At 45.5% G+C, this 24,682-nt stretch overlaps 1 protein-coding gene across 1 annotated transcript in view; it reads left to right on the top strand.

The window, feature by feature from the left end:
* LOC149346948 (ATP-dependent RNA helicase with zinc finger domain-like) overlaps positions 1 to 24,682 on the top strand; it is a 41,800-nt gene that overhangs the window by 7,096 nt on the left and 10,022 nt on the right. The window contains exons 4-14 of the mRNA XM_089586761.1: positions 332 to 467; positions 2,480 to 2,662; positions 4,685 to 4,855; positions 6,758 to 6,969; positions 10,095 to 10,259; positions 14,180 to 14,402; positions 15,617 to 15,727; positions 16,199 to 16,314; positions 17,322 to 17,534; positions 18,762 to 18,897; positions 21,606 to 21,738. Of these exons, the coding sequence (XP_089442887.1) occupies positions 332 to 467; positions 2,480 to 2,662; positions 4,685 to 4,855; positions 6,758 to 6,969; positions 10,095 to 10,259; positions 14,180 to 14,402; positions 15,617 to 15,727; positions 16,199 to 16,314; positions 17,322 to 17,534; positions 18,762 to 18,897; positions 21,606 to 21,738 (1,799 nt within the window). The remainder of the gene's footprint in view (positions 1 to 331; positions 468 to 2,479; positions 2,663 to 4,684; positions 4,856 to 6,757; positions 6,970 to 10,094; positions 10,260 to 14,179; positions 14,403 to 15,616; positions 15,728 to 16,198; positions 16,315 to 17,321; positions 17,535 to 18,761; positions 18,898 to 21,605; positions 21,739 to 24,682) is intronic.

The raw sequence follows: 24,682 nt of genomic DNA, 5'->3' as shown, positions 1-24,682 counted from the left end.
CGCTAAACACACTAAACACGAGGCGATGAGCATGAGACAAGACTCACATGGACAGGATGCAGTCACACTGGTTGGATTGGAACTTGAAGAATGGCTGCGCTTACACTATACTCCCAAGTCATGCTCAGTTCATTGCATGTTGAAGTTTTGATTGGCCTGCTGTGAACAGTAGGGAGCTCTTCTCCATATCCATGAAAATGTATGCATGTATATATGAATGAATGAATGAACTGGATAAAGCTTTAATTTCTTAGTTGTCAAAACTGTACATTTTGCTGCTACAAATAGCCACAGGGGTCATGACAGCGATCCCGCTTTCGATCTGACTCAGTCACCAGGTGCATGGCCAGTGCCGGCTGGGGGACCAGTGCTACGAGGCGCACGGTGACGACGAACTTGCCAAGTGGCGGGACCGTCTTGAGTACCGCAAGGCCAGGCTCAAGAAAGCTCAGGAGAAGCACCTTGAGGTTCGTTGACCCCGTTCTGCCCTCTGCCTTTTCTGCGCTCTTTGCTCCCCAACATGCTGCCTGCACATCTTTTTCCTCTTCCACCTCGCAGACACAATTTACAATTTAGTTGGTGTACAATCTGTCAACATTGTTGCTGAATGGAGCGCAGGGGTGGGTGGCGGCCAGATGGAAAAATGCATTCTGCCAGGACCTCTGATACGTTGTGGCGACATCTGTAGGATGTGCCACGAAGCTCCACCTGATGAGCACCAGTCGCGGGCTCTTATCAGTTGAGTTTGCTCTTGTCTATTTTCCTCTGTGCCTCGGTCTCGTAACGTAAAACCTCTTTAATCAATTTGAAGTCATCAGGACCATGAAAAAATTATTTATTTAGCCGTTTTTCCGAATTTTTCGCAGTGAAAAAAAAAAAGAAAAAAAAAAGGCGGGGAGACCCAGGCCGAAAATTTGATCATGGGAATGTGCTAACTTGGCCTTTGAAACTCATAGCCCTCTTGCCAAAAAAAAAAGAACTCCAAATATGAGCCAACACATTCCCCCCCCCCCCCCCCCCCCCCCCCCCGTCCTCTCGCTTCTGCAAAGCAAGAAAGATCTAATAATGTGATCACAAGGACAGCATGAATCCAGTGAAGGTCAAAAAGTGAAAAATGGCTCTTCACTCTGCTTTCCACACCCATCTGCCGCCCGACTGACCTGCGGCTTACTGAACTGCAGATGGCTCTGTAGTTTTGGATTCTGGCGTGACGCACACCCTGGAGATTGTCAGAAGTAAATTGGAAGTTTGCTCTCCCGTTACCTGCCACTAGTCTCGATATTCTTGCTGAGCGTAACAAGCATATCAAGCCCCTCTATCCTTCAAAAACTAACACCTTTAATGATCCTGCCTCACTTAACCCAGCGCGTCCTCGTCAACCCTTCCTGTCACTCGGCCTTCTCTGCATCCTCATCCGCCAACTCTGGTCAAATAGAATGCATGTTTTTATTTTTTATTCTTTTTACTGTTTTCTCTTTGGTGCGTGCCAACCGTCATTCCTGTGCCCGTGCGACTTGAGTGCTGCATGTGCAAACAGATTGCAATGGTCAGATTGAGTGTTTAGCAACGAACTACTAGAACTTGGTTGCAATAATGTGCTGCTGCACCTTCGATTGTCATAACTGAGACAGCGATGGCAAAAAGCTTTATTGTGTAACATTCGGTGAGCACAGTGCAGCAAGGGGAAAAGTTTTGGCTGCATTGGATTGAGCTAGCTAACCTCAACACTTTGGCAACGACACAGCTTAGTGAAGTGTCACTGCTTTTCATCAACTCTTCCATTGAACCTGGCTTACACGTGTTAATGTCTCTTTCAAGGCTGCAGTGTTTGCATATGCAAGCACGCCTTGTGGGCTTCTTAGCACATTTTAGTATAGAGCTTTTTCGAGAGCGCTCGCCTTGTTTCAACAAAGCCTTGTCTCATCGTCAAAATGCTCACTCCTGTGGCTAGTTTGTGATGTTAAAGCGACATTATTTGGTCCTTGTTTCAAGCTCCACCAGAAATTAATGCACCGTGGCTGCCATTATACAAGGCTCACAATTCTGATTGTCCAGCTTTAGAGCATGCTTGCACCTACGTTTGAGGGATTAGCAGTGGAATGCTATAGAGGACGACTGGCCCCGGAACAGAGTAACAAAGTAACAGAGTTCAGTGTTCAAGGTTTTACAGTATCCTAAATTTGATTTCTGAGGGCTCCTAGGGCTTTCTTCTCTGACTCCGTCCTTTATTCCTTCTTTATGGCACTGTTCAGGTGTCTACTGAGACGTGAGAGAGATACTATGCCATTTCCTTTCCTAAAAAAAAAATAATCTATACCAACCAAGAACTGGCCCCCAGAAACACTCACCATTTGACATGACCAGCGGAATCGGTTGTGGCACTTAATTGCAACAAAAGGCGCAATGGTGTGCTTGTCCCACATGGGCTAGTTTCCACTGGCTGCAGGTACCCTGAAAAGGCTGCTGACTGATCTTGCAGAGCTACCAGGAGTATGCAGAGGAACTGCTGCAGTATTACTCGGAGGCCATGGATCCCGAGTCCAGGCAGAAGGTGATGGTTGAGAACCTGCAGGGCCTCAAGCTGACGTGCAACCAACAGCTGAAGCACACGGTCACCGCAAAGGACTCCGAACTGATCTGGCAGTTCAAGCTACAGACGATTGTGAGTGCTGATGGGGCCATGGGAATTACGTCCACCTGTTCTGGTTTTCGATCTCATGTTTGGATGTCTGTAGTTGCAATTTTGAAGCTGTGATTTTGCACCATAAGCAGGTACTGTTTCTGAATCTGGCTAGAAATTGTCTTAAATCTCTGCCTGCCATGCCCATTGACCATTGTTAGCCTGCCAGCGATGGATGTGAATGGCAATTTCAAATGTTTCTGCACAGTTTGTGAACACTGTGTGCCATTTATCATGAAGCTAAGAAAGTAGTCAAATTTTCTCTTTAGTTCATCTTTGTTCTACGTGGAGACAATTTTTTTAACCGCTTGTGAAAACAGCAGAGTTAAGAAGTTGAGGATGACTGCCTCCGCCTGAGTGGCATGTGCCCTGAAACAGGTAATCTCATGATTCAGCTGTGTCCATGGTTGATTTTGTCTGAGATCTTGAGAGCAGTGACTCTGAGGAGGTTGCCTCACTGTCTGACTTTAGTTTAGTTCAGAAGGTGAAAGACCTGAGGAACTAGCCCAGAAAGTCTGTGACCTCACGTCGGTTTAGTATTTAATTTTTGGGCCCATTCTGCACGATTCAGTGGCTATTTTCAAAATTTTGAAACGGACATTGATGTTGCAAGTGATGTTTGCCTCATTTTTAGGGTTTTGACATCATTCAGGCATTATTTAATTTCTCCTGTGCTTTGAAGGGCTCGTGCAACTGTTTTTCCCAATGGGGTGCCCAACTATAGGACCTAAAGGAATTGTTTTCTAGCCAGAAAACTGTACTAGCTAGAACATTGATTTTTCATAACTATTGGCTGTTGGATAGGCAGACATGTATATTCTAAAGTTTCTTTAAAGCTTTTTCTATTTTTGGATAAAAGTATGTGCCAAAATTCTGTTAAAATCTTATCTCAAAGCCTTGAGTTTTCAAATAAAACTTAATAATAAAACATGAAACTTTTGAATGAAGCTCATGCTATTAAAAATGGTGTTCAATTGGCTTCATTTTGTTGTGTTGTATTAAATTTTAAACCTGTGCCCACATACCCACATTTTTCCATGCTAGGGAAAGCATCAGTGTTTGAGGAACTGCAGGTTAGTGTTTGAAGTGGCGAGCATTGGCTTTAACCGGAAGTTCTGTGACAGGTGAGGATAAAAGGGTGAACTTCTGTGACGTCTCACATTCTTGATGTCAGACTTTCTTTCTGTAAATATTGTTGTGGGAAAGAATATATTTACAGATAGAAAGGAACAACTGCGAGCGGCACCAAGAACACAGGCAGAACTTTGTTGTCATCTTCGTCTCCTCCCACTTGTTCCATCGCTCATTGTTGTCGTCGTCTACCCGCTTCAATATCATTGAGAAGTGCCCCAGCATCTGCGTCTTATTTCACACGGTGCTCAGTATGAGCAGTAAAGGACTGGAGAATCTTCCTTTGTGCAAGCTTGCGCCACGAAACCACTAGTAAAAAGCACGAGATTCATTGCAGCTTCTTTCGGGATGCCACACTTCCCAAACGGGGTTTAAGCATGGCTCCGAGAGCCCATCAATACAACCTAATACTGGAGCACATTAGGGGCAGTAGGAGACTATACTCTCCCCCTCATCCTAAGGCCAGCAAAGAGGATGCGATACACTGGCACCAGCTTCTGACAGGAATTGTCCGTACCCATCCATAATATGCACAATTCACCCCACCACATATGAGGATAGATGTCCACATTGCAGGGATAGGCCTAAGTTATTTCACAAAACGAAGGCCTGCCAATGTAACTAGGCAGTCCCATATTGGAGCTGTGGGAGGCGGTCTTGAGCAGCACAGTCCTGGAGGACAAACTTGCCTTCATAGAACGAGCCTGTGTTGTGGCTGTCTCTGTGGGGGCCCTGGACTAGACGGAAGACGTCCAAAGCGACTCACACTACTCCTGTCAAGAAGAAGCCATTCCGAATAAAGTTCATTCTTCTTCTGTTGTCACAGTGTTGAGAACGATTTCTCCACGATGCGTCCCCTCCTCTTGGGTGCAGACCCCGTTGCAGCGCTTGGTCTTGCTCCACGATGCCTTCCGGCCTCACTTTGAGCTCAAGCGGGTGGTGAGGTCCCGCTTCAAGTTCATGCTGCCAGAGGGTTGTCAGGAGTGGGTGAACAGCTCCAACCCTCCTGCAAACAGGGAGGTTGTCCTGACCTACCTCATAGAGGTGAGTAAGCGGCTGGGATAGATTGTGGCAGGCGCTTTGCACTCTTATGTGTATAATGACTTTGGTGGTAACTAGTCAAAGAAAATTTCTAAGCTGTACATCTGGTTCTTTTCATTCTGTGTTTCGTGAAAAGTGTTAGTTTTTAATGTAAACTACCGGTATTTGAAGCTACAGTGAAGTCCCTGTAAGAGCAGAAAAGGCTTTTTGGGACAAGAAAATCTAAAAAAGAAAACACTTTTACAGGAATAGAATTTTTGAAATCTAAAGCTGTTTGTCTACTAGTTTGTGGATTTTCTTTCTCTAGAAACGATATTTCAGCTGTAGTAGTGTGGGTAGAAAATGTAGATCCATGCTTGCTCTGGGCAGATTTTGACTCGAACACTGTGCTTTTGTCGTGACAAGCAGTTGTCATTCTCCGCTAGTGATTGCTGCCCTCATGTTTTCGTTCGACACAGCTTTGCGTTTTCATATTAGCGCCGTTGCTGCTCATCTACGCTTATTGGTTGCGGGGGAAAAATGGCTCGAAAGGTGGTTCGATCCCTCTCAAGAAGTTGGGGTGGGAGACGCAGCTTTACGTGAGCTGTGATGCGTACTGCCTTTTTCTCGGCACCACCCTCCGCTTCCAGAAATTTCATGCTTGGTTTTTCCACAGCGATATACGAATTGTACTCACTTCTGAACGGACTCCTTGTTGAAATTATAATGCTGAAGGGTAGCTGTGCCAGCTATTGCAAGCGGCATTTTGCTGCTCCATTTTAATTAGCGTGTGTAGAATCGTCCTTCTCTCATTTGTGACCGTTTTTACTCAAACAGCTATGTGTGACAGTTTGTGTCAAATGGTCTAGCATAAGAGCAAATAGCTTGTTCACATTCCTTCTTATAACTTTCTTTCCCTTTTACATTATGCCTAATGGCAAACATCTCGAATAATAAAAAAAAGAGCAAATAGTGTGTAATGTGGTGCGTTATGGGAGCAACTACGCACGCAATGAATGATCAGTCTCTAGAAATGTAAGGAATCTGGAGGAGAAGACGGGAAATGGCGAATAAGGCACTGAATTACGCTACAGAACCCACTCAATTCTAAACAACTTCTGTAGTCCTTATGAGGCGGCGAATTTAATGTCATTTCTGAAAAATGACATTAGCCTGAGTTGACATCCTTGCTTGCATCGTTGTCACTTGACTAAACCTGTTATGTCATTTGAAAATGTTTCCAGTGATGTTTCCCTTAGGAGAGGCTCGAGTGGCTATAAGGTCAGTGGTGGCAGGTCAATGTGTGCGCTGTGGAAGCCTAAACATATGTCTGCCTTCTATCGTCACTGCATGTTCTGTCTTTGGTCACCTATGATTTCAAAATGGTTCAGAATAGTTCAGAAGCAGCTGCGTTCGAAAACCTCATTACTGAGAAGTGTAATCGTCGCCCATTTTTTTTGTTACATTGAACCCTATGGGAAACCAACTGAGTAGTCTCACACTGTTCCTCTTATCTGATAATTCATCTTAACCAAGCTCGTCTTAACGGGAGTCTGCTGTATTCGAATATATTCTGTTCAATTTGCTACCAATTTTATTATTCGTATTCGTTTCAGAATCAGAATTTAGGTTCTTGCACATCCTGATTTTGTTTCCAATGAACTTCATTCGTCTGGGGTGCACATAGCACACCTAGTGAGAACAAAACTTAATTGCAAACAGCGCCATTCTTGTGTCAGACTCACTGTCCTTGTTGCACTGTAGTTTGTCTATGAGCCTTGGAGTTGCATACACCTGCATTCTTCGCAGCTGTACTGTTGGCTGGGTGTGCATGCAGCTCTGTTGGTGTTGCACATCATGCGACATTTTGGTGTCGCGGCATATTTGCATAGCCCCCATTTTTTTCCTCCGTTGGCGCTGCTTCAGGTGGGCTTCCAGGCGTCCATGTACACCACCTTTGTGCAAACGCTGGCCTTCGACTTTGGCGGTTACCCCGTCCTGATCCGCAATTTCAGCGTTGACGTGGTGTCACCGGACATGCTGACCAGCATTGAGCGCACCCGCCGCCTTGTCTTCACTGGGAAGTCTCGCTGGAGCGCAGCCACGGTCGACCTGGTGCCTTACACAGAGCGCAGGAGGTATGTATGCCCTCTTTGCAAGTCAACTAACTTCTCTCTTTGCAGGCGGTTCGCATTAATGGAAAAGACACAAGAGGCCTTCTATACAGATTCGTGCTTTGAAACTTGCATGCCTACTGCGGGGAAAGCATTTCTGGTGCTTTCATTTCAAAATTTTTTAAGGGGGGAGCCTGGTCTTGAAAAAAAAAAATTTCTTTAATGAAGTCACGGTTAAGAAATCTTCAGGGAATATGTGTTTTTGTGTGCCGATTCTAAATATGTCATTTAATTTTATGTAAAACAATTCCTTGAGCAATTATGTAATTTTTATGCATGATTTCGTGAAGAGCTTTGAAAAACATTTCTTCCGGGAAACTTGCTGAAATGTATGCCATTGGGTTCTCTTGACACCAAGGAATGCAATAAGGGTAAAATTATCATCCTGGCTATCATAGAACTTAAGTTACGGGGTTTTGAAGTTGTCGGTTCAGAAATGAGAAGAAAAGTGTGTACTTCTGTTTCTGAAGTGGCAGCTTCAGTACCCTATAACTCAACTTCTATGATAGCCAGGGTGATAATTTTACCCTTATTTGCATTCCTTGGTGTCAAGAGAACCGAATAGTATACATTTCGGCGAGTTTCCAACAACAAATTTTCTTCAAAACTCTTCGCAAAATACTTACATAAAAATTGTATAACCGCTCAAGGAGTTGTTTTACATGAAATTAAATGACATACCTAGAATCAGCGCACAAAAATACAAAAATACAAGTGCCCCGAAAATTTCATAACTTTGTCTAGATTAATGAAATTTCCTCTTCAAGACCAGGCTCCCCCCTTAAGGAGTAGCTTATCAGGGTGCTTTGTCTGGGGTAACTGACATTGTATGCTGTACTCCAAACTTCCGTCACCACCTACTGGCCAAAGACAGTTCGAAAATGTGGATACTCATATAGGGTAAGACAAAAGTGGTAGAGACACAAGTCCTAACATGTAAACTCTCCTTTCTGTCAACGTTGAGCCGCATATTTTTTTTTCTTCATCGCATCATCGATTTTAAGGAAAAGGACAGTTGTAGGCTGGCACTACCTGGGGAGTGCAAGAAGCGAGAAACATTTTTGTTGGCTTGTTTCGTTGCACTGGAACAGCCTCCTCATGACGCTGCATCTTGAGTGGTCAGCAACACCTCTGTCTACAGCTGAGGTGTGTGGTGTACAAGTCTTTACTGAGGCAGCTGCGCACTTTATGTTAGCACCATGGATAAGCAAAAGGTTCTGGAATTTGTCAAAAAAGTAGATGAAACGATTCATAGGAAGCATTCATGTCTGTCCCTATCGGCATTATTTTCAGGTCGTGGCAGCGAGATTAAAAATTCTTTTATACCTAGCATAAGCAATAAAGTCTTGGTGATATGAGTCCGGTTGAATTTGTGAAATTCCTTGAAAGGAGGGCATTTCAGTTGTTCCGAACACTCACCTGCGTCACTGTGGATAATATGAACGTGCAATCTTTGACCGCACCCTGTAGTGCTATAGCACAGCCTGCATGCCACCCATGTCGTGATTGCCATCACAAATAGTAAGCGCTGACACCCGGCCCATACATTGCCGACGTCCTGATAGCTACTCGCACGGTATGCACCGTGAGTAATGAGCGATGATGAATGGGCGTAAATAAATCCTGTCAGCCATAAACAGATCTGTGTGAATGTATTCTCAGTGCTGCTGCATATGGATTTTAACTTTGGATGATATGAATATTTTTTGCGACCCCATGTGTCATCAAGATTCTGGCGTATAATTGTTTTACCATTCTTTCTAAAATAAATGGTGGAAGAGCACTTTAATTGGGAATGCAGTTTTCAGCATGATGTGTTTGCGTGAAATTTTTTTTCCATATTGGAAATAATTTTATGTCTACTCTCATCAAAATTTCACTTTTATAGTATCTCCGTAAAATTTTTTTCTGACGTATATTTTTGCTCTGAATCTTGTGGAAAGGCTACAGAGTAAAGAAAATGTGGCAGAAGGCTGGTTAAACATTCACTGTGTTCGGACGGGTGTGCCACAGCTCAAGACATTCTTATAATTATTTTTTCGCAAAGCACAAATTTTGGCTTTGAATTTTTGCAGGACACGTGTTCATTGACATATCCAGAGTCTGCAGAAAACCTCAAGAACTTTAAAATTTACAAATCTGAAAAACAAATATTGTTTCGACCTGCACTATTATTCTAGGAGTGCGACAAAACAAATGCTGTCACAATAGATAAAGCAGTCGTGAAGAAATCTGCACTGCAAAGTGAATATCTAGGCAGAAAACCATAGCAGAGAAAAACGCCTATTGTTTGAGCATCTCCCCACATTGCAGAGCTGCTGTGCTTCTGGAAGCAAATTCTTGATCGATGCCAGCAATTGGAACAGCATTAAAAAGTAAGGAATACAAGTGGGTACAAGAGTTTTCAAAAAATACTTTTTTTTTCTCTTGGATTTCAAAGCCGCGTCTTGAGCCTTCCAATCATGTTAGACTACATTGCCGATTGCACCATTGCCAGTAGCTGGTTTCTGTTTTTAATCTGAAAAGTCTAGCTGTTCGGCTGCACTGATCCAAAATCATGTTTACGAATACGTCGATGTTCTTAAGAGGTGTGTGGCGGCGCCTCTGTGAAGTTTAGTATATCGTACAAGTCCGGATTATTGTATGTAGGAAAATCGGTTGGCTACTGTATAGCTTTTTGTTCAAGTTGCCTCGGATAGCCCAGTGAAGTGTAGTTTCTTTTGTGTTTGTGCGTGTTGTCGTCCGTGTTGTCGTCTTTCTTGTGTTGTGTCCCCGTTGCGCTGAAAATCATTTATTATGTTTGTGCACATTGGAAAATATTGTTTGTGAAGAAAGAATCTCGCATGTGCGTTTTCACACTACAGAGCTTGATTCCTGAGCGGTTGTCTCAGTATCAGCTTGTGGAAAGGACATTGCACCTGTTTCCTGCTGGACCAGCCATTTTTGCGGAAGACATGCAGTGGAAGTGCTTGCACGGGCAGCTCTTTATTCTACACGAAGTTACTTTTCTTGGTTGATGCTGCCCTTTAACTGGGCGGTTGTCTCTGCCTGTCCCTTGGAGTGCAGCTGCGTGATCGTATTTGTCGCAGTGCCAAGGCTCAGAGCCTGTTCCAGCTGTACCCAGTTCCAGAGCCGGAGACGTTCCAGCTCACGCAGGCGGCCATTGGTGAGACGCCCACGGGCAACAACTACAGGGCACGGATGCACGAACTTCTCTACATCGAAGAGATGGCCCGTGCAGACATCATTGCCCAGTGAGTTGGCACAGCTAGAACTTCTGTGAGATTTTTATTAGAGGTGTGCAAATGAAATTTTTGCTTGTGGAGCAATTGCGAATAATAAAGGGAATCAAATTGGATATTGTCGTATAGTTTTGAACGGTTTTGAATACACTGAAATCTCTATAAACGAACTTTGCGGGACCACCAAAAATTGTTCTCTATATTGAAATATTGTTACAATGAAGTGGAACACGGGACCACCAAAAATTGTTCTTTATATTTAAATTTATTGTTACAACGAAGTGAAAGTGGAAGACGAAGGGCCTCCCTCGTGAAAGGGACGAACGAAGTAGAAGAGGCTGATGGGTCTCCCTGTTCGCGTCGGAGCTCCCTGCTAGGAACTATTTGTTCTAGACCCCTACCACTTGTAAGTGAATGTAAATAGTTATTCCCTTTAACAATATCGTTATAATGAAAGACTCTGGAATCACAGCTAGTAGTTCAAGCTCATTAATTCAAACTCCTGAGGGACCGGAAGAAATATTCGGATTATCACCTTAGAAAGACTGTCAAGGACTGCTTGCGCAACGGCGAATTTTGTTTAGTGAAAGACTGGGCAATGCTTGCCTGATTTTGAGATGAGAACAGCACGGCAATGACTGTTTTTCATGTTTCCAACAATGTTTTATTGCGTAATAAAGGATTTTTAGCTCAACGGGGACACAACATACTGTTGTGCATACTGTTCAGAGCATCGAAGCCGAATTGCTCCAAAATTGAAAGAGGCCTCCACATCTTTCGTGGTGAGATGCGGTGCTCTACCTCTACGGTGTCACACCCATTATAAACGACATTGTCGTGTACATGGAAGCTTTACCAATGCAAATAGCGATTGTTGCTGAGTGCGCAGTTTCAATGCACTGGAAGAACAGAACCGTGGAAATGCAGGAAACTGCTTGGCAGAGCCAAAGTGAATAAGAAAAAAAAAAAGCGGAAAGAAAACACCAGCATCCAAAACGATGCTTAGATTCAAATTCAAATTCTTTATTTACATATAAAAGTACGCAAAGATGTGTCCAACACTGTCTGATTAGGTTGGCTGGTTAGTTTGACTGGTAGATGCTGTCTGGTCGAGCCGCCGTCGCTGTGGGCTGGTGCGGCGCTCAGTAAAAGCGAAGAAACCGAAACTAAGCTGAAGGACTAGTCTTGGAGACGTGGCCATTCATTTGTTGTCACGCCTTCTCCTTTAACGAAAACTGTCATCACTTGTCAGCCAGGATTATAGGAGCAGAAGACTCGGGGAACTGCTAGCAGAAAACTAGACAGCCTGCGAATGGATACAAAAGCAGCAATCTGAGCTGCAATGCGAGTAGGTACCATCCTTTCCTTGCTCTCTCCGATGCCTGAAAACAAAGCATTGGTTGTGGAATACTGCCCGAAAATTAATGTTCACAATGACACATAGCCCGCTTAGCGCTCATGTATTGGTTCGTCTGGACTGAAAGCCCCATGAAGGGTCCAAGCCACCCTAATTTTATCGCAAACCAAAGCTGTGAAAATGAAACCGCGCTGTTAAGTGCCTCAGCATGCAGGCCGTACTGCATGCAGTGCAGTTGCATAGGGCTTCGGGCCCGATGTTTACGCCACACGCTTTACGTTTGTCCTCTGCAGGGTAAGATATGCAGTTTCTTGACTACAACTGAGAGAAATTGAGAATGATCAAACTGGTCGTCGCGAAACAACAGCAGCAATGCACGCGGCCCGCATTTTTATCCCTTCCACTATGCCACACAAGCCAGACCATTTCCATGTGATCTTTGTCTATTATCATAGTGATCTAAAAACGAGGATCGTTGCCAATCAATTTTGCAGCCGGTTGTCGACTGCATAATGGCATGACGAATTGACATGCCGCATGGTGCTGCAGTTGGTTTTCTGACCCATGAGTGTGCATTGGCCGTGTAGTGGCGGCTCTCGATTGGCGTTCAGTGCTCGGGTTTTATGCAAGGTCTAGCACTATCGCTCGTGAGCTTCTGCTGCATTTTGACAGTCATTTATATAAGCTAAGATCAAGTTAACTCTTGTTACAAGTGCAAGGTACTGATGTTTAATAATCTGTTTTGCTATGAGTTTAGATGAACAGAAAATTCATAATTTACGAATGTTTAGATGGTTCAGTTAGAGAAAGTGTTGTGAAAATGTAATAACATATGCTGTTCATTAACTATTCTAGATTTCTAATATTTGCACTCCATTTTTCTTTATGCCAGTGGCTACTAGTGCGACTCTGTTGTTCTTATCACAGTAGGTCATAACAGAAAACACATGTGTTCAGTACTGCACATTGAGAATAGATAGTGGGTTCAAGAGGGGACTTTTTTTGCTGCTTTGTCATGGTGGGACACTGTAGAATTGTTATCAGACCATATTCCTGCAGTGATGCCATCTTTATCGGACCCCTTTTTTCTCCTCCTTTTACTTCGCTAACATGTCCGAACAAAGCTTATTGTTTGCTGAACTTTGTTTTTTTTTTTTGTTCTTTTAAGCCCACATCGATGAGTATCTTTGTCATCAGCACGTGCCTTCCACTTGTGCCTGTGCTGGTGATTATTGAGAAACATTGATTTTTTTACTATGTATTACTTGCTTATTGTGTGTATGTGTGTAATGGGCATGAACTTCCATCTTTTTTTTTTTTTAAGTCTACAATTAACCTTGCAGCGTTCATTCAAGTTTATCCTTGCAAAGTAGCTGCTCAGGTGTTTGTACAGCCATCACTTTAAGTTGTTCACCCCAAATATTTGCTGTAAACAGGCATACAGGAAAGCGAGAAGGATGCCGATTTGCCAGTTGGGATAGCTGACTTGTTCGCACAGTATTTTTATGTGAAAGTGCAAAAGTTTGGGCAAGAATATCTTGCCCAAACTACAGCTCTATTATTAAGCGTTGAAATTGAAACATGACTTTTTGAAATGGACGCTTGTAATGTGCTTCTTCCCAATAACGTCACTTTTCAATACAGTCTGCATCAGCTGTAATGTGCATCTGCCTATGGTGCGCTAGCCCTTGCACGCAGTTATGGAAAAATGATGGCAGTGCAGGCCTGACCCACCTGACAGTGCAGGCCTCGCACCATTGGACTTCTGTCCATCTCTCATGATATCGCGTGAATAAGCTCTATATATATATACTCTGTGACAACTTCTTCTGGCAGCAAAGTGGAACTTACAGAGCCAGAACCTGCCCTCTATATTCCTATGCAGCAGAATGTAGTCCTCGCTTGCAGCTATTAGTTTTCTCTTGAAACATAGTCCATATTTGCTTTTTAAGGCATGTTTCCAACACAGCTGCCAACTTTCAACTTTGAAAGTCAAGGAAAACAACAGTCCTCTTGATTACAGCAAATCTAGTAGGCATGTCTAGTTACAAGGTGGTTTCATAGATGGCGCCAGCGGCACCAGTTGCAGACTGTAGGTACCGCTCTCATGTGGCCGAACTATTTGGCGGAAAGACAGCTACAGATGCTGCACCCCGTAGCCTTCCCTTCATTGCCAAGAAAAGCTGTTGGCGAGTGTAGTGGGCTGATGGCCAACGTGCATTGTCACTGACTTTGGCTGCACTGAAAACAATGTGCCCCGGAAATAAGAGCATTAATAAAAAAATTCACTTGAGTTTGACATCTTTCAAAAGATGAAATAAAAAGTCCAAAGTTAAAATTTTCATATGGATACATTTCAGACAGCATCATTTACTGAACTTCCCTTCAACTGTCATATGTGATACAACTGCGAAATGTAACTGCACCAAATGAATACAGCTCGTAGTACACCCGCCCATGTGTGATCTCCGCCTGTGCTTGTAAATCTGATTTGGGTCCGTGAGTGTTGTGTGGTCAGTAATGCAGCTGCTTGTCTTTAATCCCCATAAGGGTGTGAAATTGTGCCGTTGCCCAGGTACAACATCCGGGTGTCACTCAAGGTGACAGACAACCTGTCGAAGATGACGGCCAACGCAACGGAGGCCCACTATGCGCAGGGGGGTGAACTGTTTGCGCTTCTGCGCCCCCAGGCGGAGATCACCGAAGACACACCTGCGGGCCGACTGGTGCTGCTGAACTGTCGACTGGTCTGGCTTGCACCTCTGGTGGCTAATCTGGGCAATAACAAGAAGCGCAGGGTCAGTAGTATGCTTTGCGAGGACCCATTTTCGTTGTCGAAGACATGTGAATGAACCTGTTTCACTTCAAGTCTAGCACGCCGCACTAGATTTGGCTCACTCTAGCTGAGCAAGGCAAATAAAAAGTGTTAGGACTGGGACCGGTCCTTGTCTACATTTGTGGGCTCCCATTTTGCTTTTCTGTTCAGTTTGGCCCAAAGCGAGTGCTCTGTGGACGATTGTGCCACTTTGCTATGGAGGCTTTTGCCTCTCTAGTCGTAGCGAATACTCTGTTTCGGTGAGTGTCGGATGCTAGTGCCAGGTTTACTGAGTGCTACCCCCATCTGTGTTGGCAGCAGTATGTGTAACAACTTTGAATTGAAGGGAAAATGAATGTTTAGCTCTTAGAACACTTTATTTGTTGAGGTCTGGTCACCAACTGACAGTTCATCCCCGCTCTCTTCGTTTACATATTGATGGCACCACCACCGGCAGTGGCTCATCCACGTAACACCAAGTCTCATCACAATGTTATCACCTTGCGTATCATGTCACACGTACGTTAAATTATGCTGTTACGATGACGCAATAGTGAAGTTGTCAGGAGGTGGGAAGAGGCTTCATGCTTGTGATTCATTTTCGAGCACTAACCATTGTGCAGGATCATGTAACTTGGCTGCTTTCTTTTGCACAGTCTGCCTCTTGTCTGCCATAACTCATCAGTCTTCAGAGCTGGAGGTGGTAGGGGAGATGGTAGACATTCAAGATGTCTCTGAGACGGCAGGTGAAGCAAAAGTATGCTTCGGCATGTTCAAGCAGTTGTTTAGAAGAACTTCTTGTTGGGCAAGTTGGTGCATAGCTTTGAAGGAACCAAGTTGCGCTATAAAAAAGACAGCCACAGGAAAAAGCCAAGGAGACAGACAGAGCTCTCTGTCTCCTTGGCTTTTTTCTGTGGCTGTCTTTTTTATAGCGCAACTTGGTTCCTTCAAATTCAAGCAGTTCTCTGTAGGGCTGTCCTCCTCTCAAATGTAAGTCATATGTCCTCCTGTAAGTGGTGAGAGAAGGATGTGAAGTGGTCAGATTGTAACTTGACATGGTACTTGATGGGTGTTGAGGTTACATGTTTTCACAGACTGAAGCTGCCAAGTGGAACACTGCTTCTGATGCTCACGGAGCTCGCAAAAAGTGGGACTCAGGCAGGCAGCCTGACTTTGTTGTTGTGCTCTGCCGTGCAGGTGTTTGAGCTGCCCATCCAGCTGGTGAAAAAGGACTGCGTCTACATCCGGCTGACCAAGGAGTGTGTTGAAGAGTTCCAGCTGCGACCACGAAGTTCGTTTGAGGCAGAGGTGAGTTGTATTGTACTTGTCTCAAACCCTCTGCTGGGAACTGTTGTCACCCCTTTGTTAAAACACATAGTCAACTGCTATTGGGTTCCTTTATTTACTTAACTTTTATTTGTTCATGGCGGCTTTCAAGCTGTCAAGGAGTCGTGATCAATGGATGTTCTGGTGACTATCAGTGCAAGTTGATGCCAAAGAGAATCATGACTTATGTTTGTTCTGGATGCGAGTCAGCGTTTCTTTCTCATTTCATTTAAGCATTTTTTTTTTGTGCACACTTGCTGTGAGGCTTTTTGTAGCAGTTTTGGACTGCCTTTGAATTACATAAGAAAGCCCTCAAAATGTTCTCAGTGATTGTTTACATTAGTGATCTGGGGTTGTCGCAACCTTTAGGACGCAGTCCAGACAGCAGTCAGGGGGACCAAAAAATCAATACCCTTATGCTCTTCACTGGCTCGTGCTCTTTTTGCCGTGCAGGTCCAGTTCCTGCTAGACCGGCTACCATTGTGTGAGATGCACTACGCTGTCGACAAGTTGCCCATGGCGAGTCTTGTGTTTCCCGACTTGAGCATCCGTCCTCCGCAGTGTCCACCGTGAGTGGGGTCACAGGGCAAGGGCTTTTTTTTTATGTGTGTGTGTGTCTTCAAAGCCAGCAATTTGTTCAGGTGTACAGTTTGAAATTGCCTGAACAAGAAGGCATGTGGATGTCTTATGCACCTATGTTTTATGCTGTCTTGATCCTTGTTCTTGCTGTTAAGCTTGCAGCTTCACTTCATTCATGCCATTGGCATTTGATTTGAATGAATTTCTAGGTATTCCTTACGTTGCAACAGCCTATTAAAGTATTATCTCGATAATCGATAATACAAACGTGCTTCATACAAATTGGTAAAATTCCCTTGCTGGAGTGCATTGTGTATATCGTGCTAGATTTTGGATGTTCCAAACACTACGGATGATACAAAATGAACGATCTGTGACTGCACTATCAAGTGCTAAGCGCTGTCTGTACATCACCGACGTCGTGATCATTAGTCGTGCGGCACGCACTAGCATCAGTGAGCGGCGGCGTGCGGCCCATACGTCGCTACCGATAGTTGCGGTGTACATGCCTTGAGGAGTGAGCTGTAGCCGTTCGGTTGTAAATAAGACCTGTCAGCCATAAACAAATCTGCATGAATGCATTTCCCATCCTTGTGCCTATCAATATTGTTAAAAATAATTTTTGCGATCTGTGAGATTCATGTCGTCGATATTTTGAAGTTATAATGGCTGGAGGGCATCCATCAATAGCAACTATGCCTTGGGGATAACAAGCCACTACAGCAAAGTGGTGGATGTGCTCAGCCAACTTGTGGAGTTCTGGAAATTCAACGAACCTCTGCTCCAATAGGTGCACAGTTACACGACAAACAAACTCATGAAAAATTTTATTGACAGTGGAGCACCCCAGACCAAATGCATTGCTCACGCTCCTGTCCTCGCCGGATATAGCGTGGTGGTGTACGCTGACCGCTACACACCTTGCTTGCTGTCCTGAGTGTCACTTGTCTTGTTCAATCATGATGACGGTGATGATGGTGCCTGGCGACCTCTGCAGGGAGTGGTCCATGGAATGGGACCCGCGGCTCAACGAGCAGCAGAAGCGAGCGGTGGCGGCCATCGTGGCTCCGCGCACAGTGGCCAACGTACCACCCGTGCTGGTGGTGGGGCCCTTTGGCACGGGCAAGACCTTCACGCTCGCACAGGCACTGCTCGAGGTCATCAAGCGGGTGCCAGACTCCCGCGTGCTGGTCTGCACTCACTCCAACAGGTGAGGGAGAGTGGGATGAAACACCCTTCATCCAACAAGTCCGGCACTGAGAATCCAAGACGGCTCCGACATGCTGAAGCAGAGCGTCTCGGTTGTGCAGGGAAGGCAATGTTGGTGGAGGGAACAAGTTCTCCTACTGAATTTGATCACTTCAAGATAGGAATTAGGACTAAATGAGGGTGACAGAGGTGTTGACTTAGCTGTGGGGTTAATTTTTTCTTTTTTTTTTTTGCTACAGAAAGAGGTGACGAAAATTTTAGCGCATTGTTTGCTGGCAGATTTTGTCTTTCCCACTGTCATTGTGACAGAGAAGAAAAAAAAAAGTGACATATAGGCTATATGCAAAATTCTGCCCAACTGGGTACAGTAGGTCTTTGTTGATGTGCACTCAAAGTTATGTGCAAAGAAATGACCCATAGAATTAGTTTTTCTTCTAGTGAGCACATCTCTGGATGGCACGATAACGATTTAAGTTTGTTATGCGGTAATGATTTAACTCGCCCATCATTTCGTGCTTTCAAGATTGTAAGTATGTTCATGATTTCACAAAACTGATCACACGATACATTTAATGACCAACAAGAAGATGCACCAACATACAAGTGGTTAAGCCGCCGCGGTGGCTCAGTGGTTATGGTGCTCGGCTGCTCACCCGAAGGACGCGGGTTCGATCCCAGCCGTGGCGGTTGAATTTCTTTGGAGGCGACATTCCAGAGTCCTGTGTACTGTGCGATGTCAGTGCACGTTAAAGAACCCCAGGTGGACGAAATTTCCGGAGCCCTCCACTACGGCGTCTACGGCGTCTTTGGGACGTTAAGCCCCGTAAACCAAACCAAACCATACGAGTGGCTGTGTGTGGTGTTACGTTACACGATCAGCAGCAATGCAGCAGCAATTGACTGTCGGAGTGGCTTGTTTGGAGTGCATGTGTGCAAGGGGCAGCATACAAGCGAGCAGGTCTTTGGGACGTACGACAGTAAGCAGCAGCTTAGTGCCAGTTAGCCACCATCGTAGCTGAACGTGGGAAAGGATAAAAAAAAGATAACAATGAAAGCAGGGAAGACATAGAGATCCTGGCTGCTTCTACTCTTGCCATCATATTACTCAACAGCACATCATTGAGAATATTGTTGCTGGCTGTATGCTGGCTAATGTGTGCCATGACCCAGCTACCTTTGTGAAAGCTGCTCCAGTGGATACAGTCCCCCTGTTGTCACTGGCGTGCAGTGCGGCCGACCTGTACGTCCTCGAGCACCTGGACCGGGAGGTGGCGAACCATCCCGGCCTGCGTCCGCTGCGCATTCTCTACGAGTACCGGATGCCCACCCGGGTGGACCGCCGCCTGCTGCAGTACTGCCTCCAGGTGGGCCCGGAAAAGGGGAGGCCTGAACTCGCGATGAGAAAAAGTCAGACTTTCGATTGTTTCAGCTTTCTTTTAATTACGGGTGTGCGTATATTACAAATTTCGAATACGAATTGAATATATTTGGCATTCGGGTCATATCCATATTTGAGAAACTGATATTCGAGAATTTCCGAACATTTGAAAATTTTTCTACTATTAGAAAATTTCCGAATATTCGCCAGCGATTGACTTTCATAAATTCGAGTTTAAAGTGCCAGGAAAACAATACAAAGGCATCCTCTGCACTTCCTTCTTTGCTGATCGTGTGGATTGACCACATTTAGAACTTGCTATTCTTGGACCTCATGTGAAATTCCATAAGTCTGCTTTTCTACGACGCCTGATGAGAACAAAATGGCCGATCACCCACTTTAATCTTTTCCATAATTTGTCACATACTTAACGCCCACACGCATGGCATTCTGTCATCTGCACAGTTCTCCCAGCGTAAATTCTGCCATCTCGTCTTGGTGAGCTATGATATTCAAGAAAGTAGCGAGATGTCAAGGTATGACCTGCTGAACATGCAGTCAGCTAGATATTCGTCTGCACGGTTTAACTACCTATTAACTTGTTTCCAGCAACTGCTAATGTGCGCCGAACAACAGGCGTGTTGATGTGGTAGGCCCACTATCGGGCCCCCATCAACAGGCTGATAGATGAGTCCGGCCGCATAGTTTTGTTTTCAGAGCTGTGGCACCAGACTGCAACAACGTGGCTATAGCCTGTACATATCAGCCAGCCGAGTTCACAGCTGCATGTCATTTGGAACAACTGCCTTGTTGCCGATTTTTTTTTTGTTTTTTGAAGGTGTATTGTCACTACAGCGCCAGTGCTTCCTTCTGCGTGGCATTTCCGGTCTTTCAGCATGCCGGAACTCCGCACTCCTCACAAGATGTTTACTGTCTGGGCAGAGAAGCCTCCTCATATGTGACACCAAGAAGCAGCAGCTTCAGGGTCTTGAATTGAATACGAACCAAGTAGCAACATTGATTTGTATTTGAAATTTCTTATATTTGAATAGTCGCACAAACCTAGTTTAAAGGCATGAAAACTTGAAATGGGGGCTGTCTCTAAATTACTCTTTTCTTTTTCTCTTTCCTGTAAATGTTTTGCTAATCTTGAATGCTGTAAACACGTGCGGTCACTACATGTAAGGCACCATTTTTATAGAGGTAGCTATGTGAAGGAGTTTGTTCGGGTGAGCGGTCTGACCGCAGTGAATTATAACTGAAAACTTCCGTGCATCTACTGAGGATTCTTGGAGTGAGAGAATGCATCGAGCATGAGTCACACACATTTGGACATGAACATTTAGTTTTCACTTCCAGAGCACAGGCCATGATGTCTTCTCTGTAGAGGTGCCTGCCGACCGAGCTCAGCTGTGCACTGTTTCTCAAGTCTACTGCCGCATAGCTGGTCTTTTTCGTTGCGTTAGCAACACTATGCCAGGTTTTCGCCTTGTCGCGTAGCCAGCGGCTGGTAGGCACGAATGGCCTTGAACAGCCGTTGCCTAGCAACCGTTTCAGCCGAGCTCCGCCAGGTGGCGTCGTCGGCGCCGCTGCCGCGCGCGTAGTCGCTCGCTGCTGCCAGATGCGTGCTCTCCGCCGAGGCAGAGGGTGAGGAGATGGCGCTTCGCAAGGGCATATGCGCACTTCGCCTCGGTGCAACCTTGTCGTTATGGAGAGAGCTAAAGAGAAGCAATGGCGACAGGACCAAGCTAGAAAGAGACAACGCGCTCGAGAGACAGCAGAAGAACGCGCTGCATGACTAGAAAAGTGTCGCAGCTAACGCAACTGACCAGGCTTAGCCAGAGCTAAACCACGCCTAATTTTTTTTTCTCTCGCTGCTTCGGCACTGCTGTGCATTTCCCTTGGTTCCATCCGCATGGTTCTCCCAGTGTGCCGAAACTGCACCCTTGTCAAATGATGTTCATTATTGGTGCAAGCAAACCCCCTACAAGTGAGAATGCTCCACTGCTACCGCATCACGCCTCTAAAGGCTTTTGGAACACCCTTGCCAGTTTGGAGCAGTTTTGTTTTGACATTCGCAGCGATGTGCGTGCATAGAGCATTGATGTAGATGTAAAAAATAGTCATTGTTGTATCGCTGCGCTGTTCTCGAGTCAAAAGGAGGTGACTATTTCCCAGTCTTTCACCAGATAAGTTTACCTTGACGCAAGTTGTCTTACTCTATTTTTTAGGGTCATTGAATAATTCGAACATCTTTTCCGCCCCCTTGAAGTTTAGATTAATGAGCTTTTACTGGGTCGTTAACTATGCTGATGGCAGGTGAAAACAAAACTTGTTTGCATTATCTCTGTTTCTTCTCTTAGCTGCGATTTGTGGGAAAGCAGTTCTCTTTATTTTGAACTACCTCTGCTGATAGTTGAAATTATTTTAAAATATTCGATTCACACCCAGTTGTTATTATTCAACACTTCTACTTCTCAGTTAATATGGTAGACCCATAGGGTCCTCCTGCATTTTGCATCAGAGGGAGACCAGAACTGGCATGTCTGGCTCAAGAAAATGGTTTCACGGCACAGCTGCAGCTGTTGCTGCAGGGTTGCAATATGTCTTGGTCCCAACATGGTGGGCAGAGGTGATGGTAGTGACACGCCTGTTTAAACAAAGAAGCCCTGACCGTGGCATTTGCATTTGCAGGTGCCCCGAGAGCAGCTGTCCGAGCAGGGCCCCTGGTTTCGGCCGCCAATTGCCGAGGAAATTGAGGGGCACCGCGTGGTCGTCACCACTCTCTCCTCCTCCCAGATGCTGCTCGCCAGCGGTGTGAAGCGAGGTACGTGGGGCCTCTAGGATGGCATGCGGCCGTTCGCATTTGTGGGGCACAACCCCAGCAGAATTTCCCTCCCCAGGTCATCGCAGTTACTTCATTGAACAAGAGGGTTGAAACATTTTCTTGCTCTACTCATTCGCAACTGTGCATCATGGCCATGCTTCGTAAGACAGGTCTTGGATAAGAATGTGGATGCAGTATTGCTGCTGTCTTCAGTATCTAATCATTTTGAATTGAGAACAAATATTGAGTCAGAGGTGATTGAGTTCATAAACCTAATGAAAGCATTGTGTATGGCAGGCATCTGTAATCAGCGTTTTCTTTCATAAAGCAAAAGGGGCAGGTAAGTGTGCTACCAAAATCAGGTAACAAAGGTGGTGCTTGCATTTGGCAAGAACCTCCCTGACATCCTCACAGTGTGTTTTTTGGAGGCCCAAGCTTCTTTCTGCCTGTCCCCTCTGTTGGGCCCGTCTGGCCATTGTTGTTGGCCTGGGAAATGGACTGTGTTCTCGTGTTGGGCAGCTCGTACTGGCTGGAATCGCACAATGCACAGGGTAGCAACTTACAGTAATTACATGATTCTAATGCACACCTGAATGTAGCATTGCAGTTGCAAGGCCAACAGTTGGAGTCTAGTGGAGATCAATGATGATAACAGAGTGCAGGTTCCAAACCTCTTCCACACTCATGTGTGGGCCCAGCGGACTAGCCTCGTGACAAACTGAACTGCCAACGTACTTATAGTTTTGGATTTACGCTGAACACACGCTCTGCAGGTTATTGGAAGTAAAGTCACTGACCGGAAGTTTTCTCTTGCTTTTTGCCACTCGTCCGGAAAAGCAAACATTACGTCAAGCAAGCTAGGTAAATGACGAAAAAAATTGACGGACAATTACAATAGTTGGTAAGGCATAACTTGAGGGCAGCTCTTCACGCACCGCCTGCTACCACTGGTAAGGTGGTGTGTTACGCTGCTAGCCACCCTCTGGTATCTTCCCTTGGCAGCCACCTACCGGTTGTCCATTCCTCTGCTTTCACCATGACAGGTGGCGTTTAATTCTGCTACTACCTGCCATGATTGTCAAGTGGCGGGTTACGCTGATGATGATGACTACGATGCAGAATCCACGAACGGGCACCTCAGAGCTGCGCTCTAAAAATCGCAGGCTTATACATGGCAATATGCCTACCTTGGCTTAATGTCTCTGATGCCAGCCATGCCAGTTTTCTGCACAGAAATGCTAAAGAGGCATATTGTGGTGGTAATGGTGATGGCACTTTTTGTAGCATGGTTTTGGTTTTGCATCTGATTGTAACGCACATGGGATTTTGAGGCAAGATTTTCATTTAAAAAAAAATGCATGTTAGATGCTGGTAAATATGGTAGCCAATATTATAGGAATCGAGTTTAATGAGGCTTTACTGTAAGTTCTGTCACTCTGGAATGAACTATAAACACGTACATACTGTACTCTGCAGCGAGATGTTCATTTACAGCCGGTTTACGAATACAGTCGACGACCGATTTTTCGGACCCTCTAGGGACCGCGAAAACGACCGAAAAATCGGGCAGTCCGGAAAATCAAATTTCACCGAAAAAATCACGAACTTATTACCACTATGTTGGAGAAAGCGGCCAATTGTATTGCACACATTCGAAAGCTCCTCATGACTATATTTCGTCGCGCGAAATACCGTATAAACGCGTATAAGGGCCGCACTTTTTTTTTTCCAGATTCGAGGGCCAATTTTCGGGGTGCGGCCCATGCACGCGATATGCAAAAAAAATTTTTTTTTTAAAGTAAAAACACACCAACCAGGGAATGAGCGACATTTATTCTACGTTCAATCGTCACTCGCGAAGTATTTAGACTCCTGAGCTGGTGCGCTCTGGTGCACGCTCATGCCAAAAGAAGCCGCGCAGCATGTCCGCTGTCAACGCGTAGCCGTTGTTCCGAAATTCCATCACATAGAGAAGCAGCTCTTCTTCCAGTTCAGGAAACTCGCACGGCTTGACTCGGAAAGCGCGCTTTTTGCAGCTTGTGTTTCTCTTTTGGTTGCACCATCATCGGACGCACTTCTCGGCCACGTAGAATTTCCCGCCCTTCGCACGCTTACCGACCGCGTTCGAGAGCTAACTCCCAGCCGTGTAGCTTAAGGTGCTTGCCCATCGCGCGAAAACTGTGAAGCTCGGCGGCAGCACGCGAAAGCCACTATCACGGCGAACGCGCTAACACGCATGCTGACACGCCATGAAAGGCTGGAGCTGGCGATACTGATGTCGATGTGAACAGCGAAAAATCGCGACCGAGAAAAATGTTGATGATAATGATCACGGCGCCATCCATAGACTGCACTTGGAAGCTCCGGTGCGCGCGCGTGGCCTCCGCGAACGGCGCAGCGCCGGAGCAGATCGCGGCCGCGATAAGATCCGGCGGCGCGCCCGAAGCGCGCTTCGATCGCGGAGTCCACGGCGTGCGCGTAGCCTCCGCGATCAAGCGCTCCGCGATCGTATTCGCGTTCCGTGTTCGGGACTAAAGACTCGGCACAGATGAGTTCCGTGAACTCAGACTACGGTTCAAGTTCGTGCGGCGGAAGACATTCAAGGACAGTACGAATTCGAAAACACGCGAGCGCAATGTGGCAGAATTTCAGCGTCGCAAGAGGCTCCCTTTAAGCTTGAATTTCGTTTTGTTTGATCAAGTTTTCGATATCTCCTGCAGTCTGAATTAATGAGGTTCCACTGTACACATTATATGGCGGCTTGGGTACTGGCGGCGAGTGCGAACAAGGTCCGAAAAATCGAGTGGTCAGTTGCGGTGCGTCCGAAATTTCAAGCGCTCTTACACATTGGCTCTATGGGCCATGTCGCGGTGCCGCGAAAAAGTCCGAATAATCAAGCATGTCCGAAAAATCAGGCGTCCGAATTTTCGGTCGTCGACTGTAC

The sequence above is a fragment of the Amblyomma mixtum genome, chromosome 4 (assembly GCF_055824585.1).
Source record: "Amblyomma mixtum isolate Tamu chromosome 4, ASM5582458v1, whole genome shotgun sequence".
In the NCBI taxonomy this organism is placed as follows: domain Eukaryota; kingdom Metazoa; phylum Arthropoda; class Arachnida; order Ixodida; family Ixodidae; genus Amblyomma; species Amblyomma mixtum.
The sequence above is the reverse complement of the archived record's forward strand: the minus strand, read 5'-3'. Positions and strand labels throughout refer to the sequence as shown.